General features: G+C 29.1%; 1 protein-coding gene across 1 annotated transcript in view; it reads right to left on the reverse strand.

Annotated features, from left to right (window-relative positions):
- Positions 1 to 3248, reverse strand: part of LOC101489745 (polyamine oxidase 2-like) — a 7386-nt gene extending 4138 nt beyond the window's left edge. Inside the window, exons 1-3 of the mRNA XM_004499484.4 lie at positions 2791 to 3248; positions 1094 to 1209; positions 92 to 180 (exon numbers count right to left, since the gene is read on the reverse strand). Coding sequence (XP_004499541.1) covers positions 92 to 180; positions 1094 to 1209; positions 2791 to 2830 — 245 coding nt within the window. The 5' untranslated portion in view covers positions 2831 to 3248. The remainder of the gene's footprint in view (positions 1 to 91; positions 181 to 1093; positions 1210 to 2790) is intronic.
- Positions 3249 to 9858: the final 6610 nt, after the last annotated feature.

Raw genomic sequence — 9858 nt, forward strand, 5'->3', positions numbered from 1 at the left:
GTGTGCCTTTTAATTACAAAACAAATTGAAACACCTTCACAGTCTCATCAACATTCAAATAATCAAAACATAAAGAGAATATAATCTTTACCATGATGCTCCCATGTCAACAGGAAAGCCAAACGAGTAATCAGTGTGAATTCGGCCACCAAGTCTTTCTCTAGACTCTAATAGAACAACCTGAACAAAATTTTAAAAACAAAGCACCAAGTTTCAAAAATGTAGGTCCAAGTTTAAAATAAGAGACAACGCAAACATAACGAATTATTATCAGTTTCCTAAAAAGGGTGGAGGGGGGATGAAGCAGAAAAGCAACAAAAAATTGCTTCAATTCATTTGTTAAAAGTTAATTAACTTAAAACTAACTAACTTGTATGTTAACAGAAAATGCGCATTAATTCACTTCACCTACAAAAATATGTAGGTTCAAACTTGGGATAAATTATTCTATTTAATTACATTGCAACTTTATGACTTGCATATTGGGGAAAACAAACATGAATTACTGTCGGATTCATAAAAATAAAATAAAGGAAAAGCAACAGAAAACAAAAATAAAAAAGGGAAAGATGTTACCTAACTTCACTTATTGCATGTATTCTTAAATGCTTTAGTAGGAATTCTAGTCCCCTAGATGTATTCTTTTACTTGACTAAAGTGAAAAGCAACCCCAAATCTAAACTAGCAAGTATCACTGAGGGTAACTTCCCCAGAACCATTACAAGCTTCAAAGCAGACAAGCTTATTTACAGATAACCAATAGATGAGCGAAAAGAGGGAAAAAAATCATAATCATTGATTTAATCCAAAAAGAAACCCACTTGACTAGAATGCAATTCAAATCAATTTTTTTAGGAACAGTGAACAAAGTTTTCACCATTCTACGAATAAAATTAATTTTTTTTCATGGAAGACCTCAATTAGTTGATACTTGATATGAGTAAAAAAATCATTCAGCCAATTAAATTAACGGATAATTGCAGTCATGTAAACTATGTAAGCAGCCACAGGCAATATAAATTATTGTTTTGTATACATACTAGTTCAACAAGGATTGTTTGAATTCATAAATGAAAATATTCAGCTCAAATACCTGAAAGGAAGCATCTTGAAGTGCTCGTGCAGCAGCAATCCCAGCCATGCCCCCACCAATGACAATAACAGACGGTGACCTCTCCTGCCCACTGCTAACATTGCCATAGCAAAGAGCTATAGGAAAATGCCCAATGATTAATCAATGTCATTTTCAAATCATACACTCTAATTTCTCAGACAGCATAATAAGCATAAAGTTATTGGAGAAATGTCCAATCAAAACCATTCCGAGTGGTCATTAGATAAAAGACATCATCTTTATCTCCACTTTTTTGCTAAATCATTAGACTAACTTCGAGAAATGATTTTCTACCTTTAAGTCTCTTATCTTTGGTGACTTTATATCTATCTCTCTCTTAATCAATTATTCCCTTTCATCTAAATAATTTTTATTATTTAATTTTAATCACCAATTTTACTCCAAAATACACTAAAGTCACCCGAGAATCATTTTCAGTAACTTCTTTTCAAACTTCCAACCATGATTTTACAAAACCTATTACTATTGAAAATAAAATACTATAATTTGAATACACTTTTTGACTAAGAGCAAGCTTTTCATCATTGTTCCTATCCTAAGTTCGAAAAGGAGACGTCATTCTATTAGATTTACATAAATTAAAACATATTAGAATTTACACGTTAACTATTAAATAATTTAAACGTTTATTAAATTTTCACATTCCTGTTAGCTGTTTAAAGATAAATTACTATTGATATATGAGTTTAACTCTCATGCACCAATAATACTAATGCAAATTTACTACTATGTTAGATATTGGTCCACCTAAATTTGTGAAACCCAAATGAATTTCAATTAATAGACAATGTTTTTTTTTACACTTATTATATAGACAAAAATGTTGAAAAGAGAGTTTCAGACAGCAGCTTCTTTTCCGAAATGTTGAAACCCATGTCTAAATGTGATGCACAATTCCTGCCGACCATTAAATCTAAGCAACCAAAGCATGCACGTGTCACACAAGTTATTGACTTGGACTAGATACTTTTTTTATAAATAAAAACATTATAACAATAGAATCAAAATATAATTTTATTTGAATAAAGTTTTAATTAATATTAATATACAAATAAAGATTTTCTTTTTACGATCAAGATCAAACTTGTTAAATTATTAAAAACATTCTTAATAATGTCTACTCCAAAAAACACGATTATAAATAAAAATTAATCTCAGATAATAATAATAATAATAATAATAATAATAATAATAATAATAATAATAATAATAATAATGAATAAAATAAGAAAATATTCATATTAATTCTCATTAATCATAGTAATTATTTCCATTAACCACACATTCAATTGTAATTAATCAAAGTTTGAAATGTTCAAATCTTCTATATATAGAACACAGAAAATAACACAAGTTGATAGTCAACGAGCTATAATCTTGATATATTCATTAACATATTTAAATGTTCCAAATGGATCTGCAAATAACATTTCTAAAAAAGGTCTCTATTTCATTTCATACAACTGTTACAACACAAGTATTACTATAATTATATATATATATATATATATATATATATATATATATATATTAGTAACAAACAAAACTCCATGCACCGACAACAAAACGAAATTAATCAATTTAGTAAAAAAACGAAACTAATCAATAATAAAGTAATTAATAATAAAATAATGTGTATATTATCAAAATCAAACCTGTGGTTAATTTAGGGCTGCTCTTATTTCGTGACTCCATATTGCAAATAAGATTCTGGATTACGATTCAATTACAGCTACAATCAGTTAACAACAACAGTTCGTGGCAATTGATGATGAACAGAGCGATTGCGGTGAAAAATGGATGGAAAAAAGCAACAAACAAGTAACAAAGTGATTGAAATTCAATTTTGACGATAAATCTAGCTTCCCGAGCCAGTTCATACAGCTGAATTTCTCTTCAGAAAAGTTCAACCACTCTTCTCACAGCGGTTTCGGATTTCGGAATCAAAAACAGAATCTGGAATTGGTGAGATCGGAAAAGTTCCGAGAAAAAGGGGGAAAAGAAAGAGGAAAGTTCTAGAATAAGGAAGGAGATTGCAGAGAGAAAAAGATGGACGGTTGAGTTGTGATGTGGCAACTGACAATTTGCATCAGATTTATAGAGTTGGTTGGTTTGTAACGTACCCGTTGATGCATTTTCATATGATGACGCTCTAGATGGCGCGTGTTTTGTTTTTGATGCTTTCTTTTTTTGACCTTTAGTTTTTTATAATTTGGAAACGTGGACAAGGTGGTTTTTGTTTGTTTTATTTTTTTAACAGTAGTTTTGATACATTTATTTTTATTACTCTATAAAATTGATTTTTTATTTTAAGATTCAACAGTATTGATTTCATTATAAAAATTTTGAAATAAAATTTAATAGTTGATAAATTTTAAATAACGTGATATATGATATAAAATTTTGTAGATACATTAAATATTTATATGTCATTAATTAAATTATAGAAAATAAAATTTATGAAGTTGAAAGTTAAGTTTTTAAAGAGTTTTTATTGTGATTTTATGGGCGTCAATCATTTTATATCGTCGTATCATATAACATTTTATTTAAAGTATGTGGCATTGTCATTTTTTAATTAAAAAAATTATATTGAAATATCAAAACTGTCGTATTTTAAAATAGAAAAATGGATTTTGTGTATCGATAAAAATAAGAGGACTAAAACTGTAATTAAGTATATGTTTTTTCTATAAACTCTCCATTCCACTTAAAGTGTTTTTTATTATTATTTTTTTATTTGAAGTGTGTTAGATATTAAATGTAGATATATTTTTAAATGGAGATTCGAATATAAATTCAATACGTTGTAAGAGTTTAACTAATTATTTTAGATGTGTTGGCGGTGTGTTTTATGTTTTAGTTACAACAAATAAAATTATTGGATATACATTTTTGTTATAAATTAATTATACACCGATATTTCATCGAAATTACTTATTTTTTCATATCACAATTTCAAATAGGGGTGATATGAGTTGATTTGATAAAATATATTGTTGCTTTTTATGTTATTTTAAAACTATTTTCAAATAATAGTTTTTTTTAAATGATCAATGTTGAGAATTAATTATTAATTTTTGTTAGAAAAATAGTTGAATTTGTAATTTCTTTATCACAATGTCTATCCTTTTTCTCTTTTTAAATAATATTTTGAAACCAAATACAAATTATATTTTTATAAAGCTAACACTGCAATTAGGGATGACATAATAATCCACATTCACGGATATTCGCCCAAACTCGCTTAATTTGAGCGGGAAAAATCCGCTTTAATTGGGTGCAGGGAGCGGGTGCGAATTTTACCCGGAATTAAAATTTGGGGACGGAGATAGGTTTGGGGGTGGTGACATCCACCCCGCATCCGCTCCCGAACCTGCCCACAAATAATATTAATATAATTTTTAAATTTTATATACATATACATATTGAATATACTTAATATTTTTTAAATGTTAAAAATTATAATCTTATATCTATAAAAAAATATTTTTTATTTTATGATTCTCTAATAACAATTATTTTATTATATTAATTATAATAGATATAATTTTTAAATTTATAATTTTATATATATATAAAGTGGTGGAAGTGTAGGCGGAGAAACCCGAAACTCGTTGTGGACGGAGATAGATGTATAAATTATACCCCACTATGAAACTGTGGCGAGAATGAGTTTTCCTTGACTAGTCGAGTGCAGAGGTGGAGGAGACAAAAACCGTTCCCATCCCGCCTCATTGCCATGTCTAAGTGCAACTTCTAAGTTTTATTAAGTTTCATTAGATGACTCTAGAAAAATAGCCAGCTACCAACTTAATGAACTATTAGTACTATTCAAATTCTAGTTGGTTTGGAGAGACTCTATCATGGGTTCAAGACACACCGTCAATAAAAACTAAGATGAATGGGAAATGGAGTAAATTTAAAGATGACATTTAAAGTTGATTAAAGCAAATAAAGAGCTTTAAGCTAAGATTCAAAGCTCAATCAATTTAAATTCATCACTAAAAGAGATGTTTGGAATCCCCCTTCACGACCCGAAATTTAAATGTCGTGATCGGCACACAAGCTATACTCTTAGCCTGGCAAGCCTATCAACTAACTTAACAATTAAACAACTAAACCGTTTTCTAACCATTTCAAAAATATATATATACTTTTTACTCGAAATTTCGACAGAGTATCCTCTGTAAATTCAACATTTCCAAATTTATAGAATCCCTGTTCAACTTTTAATTCAGTCATACTTCAAATAACATAACCTAATTTCTTAATACACTACCCAAAAATATAGACTTTCTAGACTCCAAAATAGCGGCAATTTACGTCAGACTCAACAGACGTTACAAAAATGGTCATCGATCAAAGAAGTCTACCAAAAAAGAAATATGTTGAGGCTTGAATCCACTAACAGCTTGCTACTCAACTGTCTGCGAATCTGAAAAAAATAAACAACATGAAGGGTAAGTCACAAAGACTTAGTGAGGGGACAACAACCACCATCAATTAGAAGGGAAACACAAAAGGCACGAATGGCTATTTCACAATCTGGTGGCGATTATGTCATACACATAGTAAATTCATTAATCTTATAATTTAGTTGTTCATATAGAAATATTAACAATTCAATTAATAGCGAAACGAAATCAAAATGAATAACCTTAAAATCATCATAGAAAATCAACAAGTAAAAATACAAATTTTTGAGAACCAAGAGGCGGCTTCATCTCATTGATAGCCCTTTCCTCCTAAGGGTGGCCTTTCCCTTAGGGGTGACTCCATCTAATGGATAGCCCTCTCCTCTCAATCCTGTAACACATCATCACGTATCAATTAGGGAGCTTACATCGCGTTGATAGCCCTCTCCTCCTACGGATGACATTTCTCATAGGGGCGGCTCCATCTAACGGATAACTCTCCCCAATCAAAACGAGGTAACTAGGTGCACCTAACGCAGTTAACGATTTAACAATTATAACAACGATTTCTCAAAACACTATTTAAAATCATTTCATCGTAATTTATGGAAAACATATTCAATCGCATAACAATTTAATATTTAAATATTTTAACTCATACGTAAATCAAACTAATAAAATATTATATTACAACAACCATTAAATTAAATAATTGACGAAATCGATATAAATTTCAAAGGTTGTGTTCCCCAAATTTTTCAATAAATACTTTAATATAGAAAACAAGTAAAATAATAATAATAGCATCGTAAAAATATTTGACGATGATCGACGTCAACTCACAACTATGGAGAATCGTCTAAGTTTGCTATTTAACAACTCTCAGAGTAGCTGGCAGGGTCTCAGTTGACAAATCTGAGTATCAAAAATATTTTCAAGACTTTAGAAAAATTTATTCTAAAGTTTAGCTAACTCTAGGAAACCATGAAAATCATTTAAATATACTCTAAGCACAAAATACGATTTTTACTCAAAACTACATTTTTCTATGAATTCATACTAGGATTAGAGTTGTGCATTTACCTCAATGAGTCTCAATAAACAACTCTCAAGAGATGGATACCCTTTTCCTTCCTTAGAACACAAACCCTAACCCAAAAATCTCAACCAAAAGAATTTGTAAGAGTTTGAGAAATTATATTTGTGGGGATGTTAAATCCCTTTTAAGGGTTGAGAGTTTGAGTAATAGAGCGAGAAGAAGCAAGGAGAAGGGAAGAAAAAGAAAGGAAAAAAAAAGCAACAAAAATGGGGGAGGGGGAGTGTTCTACCGAGAGAGGGAGAGAGAGAAAAGAAATAGGAGAAAATGAGGGAGTGAGATGGAAAGAGAGTGAGAGTGAGTGGGGTTGAGTTTGTTTTTATTTATTTATTATTAATTAATTATTATTATTATTATGTTTTTTTTAAAAGACACGGGACGTGTCAACCCGAAATTAAAATTTGAGGGCGGGGACAGGTTTGGAAGTGATGACATCCACCCCGCACCCAAACCCACCCCACAAATAATATTAATATGATTTATATATATATATATATATATATATATATATATAATTTGGTGGAAGTGTGGACGAGAAAACCCGAAACCCGTTATAGACGGGAATAAATGTATAAATTATACCCCCACTATGAAACTGTGGCGAGAGCAGATTTTCCCTAACTAGTCGAGTGCAGAGGTGGAGGAGGCAAAAACTGTCCTCGTTCCGCCCCGTTACCATGCCTAACTGCAACTCCTAAGTTTTATTAAGTATCATTCCAACGTGGAAATACTTTTAGCCATAAATAAAGATGACTCTAGAAAATTGCCAGCTACCAACTTAATGAACTATTAGTACTATTCAAATTCTAGTTGGTTGGGAGAGACTCTATCATGGGTTCAAGACACACCGTCAATAAAAACTAAGATGACTGGGAAATGGAGTAAATTTAAAGATGACAATTTAAAGTTGATTAAAGCAAATAAAGAGCTTCAAGCTAAGATTCAAAGCTCAATCAATTTAAATTCATCACTAAAAGAGATGTTTGGAATCCCGCCTTATGAAATCGGATCCCCATTTTTATTATTTTTATAGGATGAAAAGGAAATAATCAAGATTGACAACTTGTCATGATGGTATAGGAGTAAGTACCAAATGAAATATGGAGAGGATGTTTTACTCCTTTATAATTCAAAGGTCATAATTGATAATTATTCCGATTGATTTGACTCTTTCAAAGCAATTAAATCACTTTAGATAATAAAATAGATAATATTGATTATCGATGATAAAATGAATAGTTGCAAATGCATGGTTAGTCATAGTTATAAATTATAAAGTTAAATAAGTTTTTGATCCTATAAATATATCATATATTTCATTTTTAGTCTATCTAAATTTTTTCTTCAAACAATAGTCCCTTAAATATTCTCTGAATAATTTTAGTCTCGATATTTAAATCAATTTATGTGTACCGCTTAAATTCTGAAATGTTGTTTTACGGACATGTTTAGAACATTATAATAATCTTTCACACAAAAATTTATAATTTTTTACCAAGTGATAAATTAAATATATTTTTTTTATTATTTTAGGGCCTAAACATTTATATTTAATTTATCTTTTTGTTAAAAAAAATTTAAATTTTGGTAGAGAAGATTTTTATAATGTTATAAATATGTCTACAAAAAATCATTTAAATATTCAAATAATGCACATGAATTAACTCACATGCAGATACCAAAATTGTTGTTAAAAAACATTTCAAAACTATTGTTTGAAAAAATATTTTATAGAAACTAAAAATAAAATATAACATTTTCATATAACTAAAAATTTACTTAACTTTAAATTATAATATCAACAATTAATTCACTTCATTTTATTTCACTTTATCAACTTCTAACTTTATTATCGAAATTCCATTTAGATAATTTATTTACTGATTTCAAGATTAGTGGTCATGTAAAATATACTTGCCCATATATATATATATACTTTTAACGTTAAGATGAATGAATCCTCTAGGTCGGTCCAATCCAAACCCCCAACAAGATTTAGGCAATATTACATTAAATTTGTCTCTTTTTTTCTATGGAAACATTAAATCTGCCTTGATATTATATATTATTACGGTTTTAACATTATTTAGGTAGATATGATTCTCTTTTCTATTAGTAGTATTCTAATTGGATTTGCATCTTATCATTCACTTGATAGATTGTATTTGATTGGCCATGAAATGTTGATTTATATTCTCTATTTAATTTTTTTTTTGAATTGTCCAAAATACCCTTTAAAAAATTGTAAAAATAAAAAAGTTCTCTCATACTTCCACAACTTGTGTTTTTCAGAAAAGTGAGTGTAGGTGTTTTTTTTTATCGAAAATTTTATTTTTGAAATTTCCAGGAGTACCACCCAGAAATTTGAAATATCCGGTAGTTGTTTTCAATACCGGAAATTTCAAATTTCCGGATGGTACTCCCAGAAATTTCAAAAATAAAATTTTCAGTATTGTATTATAAATACTGGAAATTTGAAATTTCCGGAACAGTTTTGTAATTTTTTTTTTACATAATTTTTAACATTTTTTTTAATTATATTTTTTAGTGAGGACCAGAGGAGCAAAAACAGACAGTGAACATTCTCGAGTTCGACCTCCTACACAATAAAATATGAGAGCTGTAGTTGAAAAAAGAAGAAAGAGGAACAAAGAAATGCAGACGCATGATTTTGAGCAAGATCCTGCTTATGATGAAGAACAGAATTAGCAGCACCAACAAGGTCATGTGTTTGATGATGAACATGATCACGAGCACCAGTTTGAACACGAGCATCATCAGTAGCCTGAAGAACCTATATTTCCTAGAGATCCTTACGATATTTCTGTCCTTAAGGATTATGAGCACAATATTACAGTTAAAGTGTGGTGTAAGACCCATAATTTTAAAGTACACTTTATGTATTTTATATGTTTTGGATTTTGGCTCGGAGGCTTTTTAGCCAAAGTTAATAATATTATGGAGTTTATAGGATCAAAAAGTTATTTTTACACCGTTTAGAATTACTCGTCGATAAACAAATTTAAATTAAGTGCGGTAAATCCTTTACGGAGAATTTAATGCGTTACAGGTGAAATGGTAATTTAAAGAATATCTAGATATTTTGAGATATTTGTTAAGTTATATTATATATATATATATATATATATATATATATATATATATATATATCTGTGTTTGTTTGGAGGGAAAAAGAAAGAAAAAATAGA

Source organism: Cicer arietinum, chromosome 5 (genome assembly GCF_000331145.2).
Source record: "Cicer arietinum cultivar CDC Frontier isolate Library 1 chromosome 5, Cicar.CDCFrontier_v2.0, whole genome shotgun sequence".
NCBI lineage: Eukaryota > Viridiplantae > Streptophyta > Magnoliopsida > Fabales > Fabaceae > Cicer > Cicer arietinum.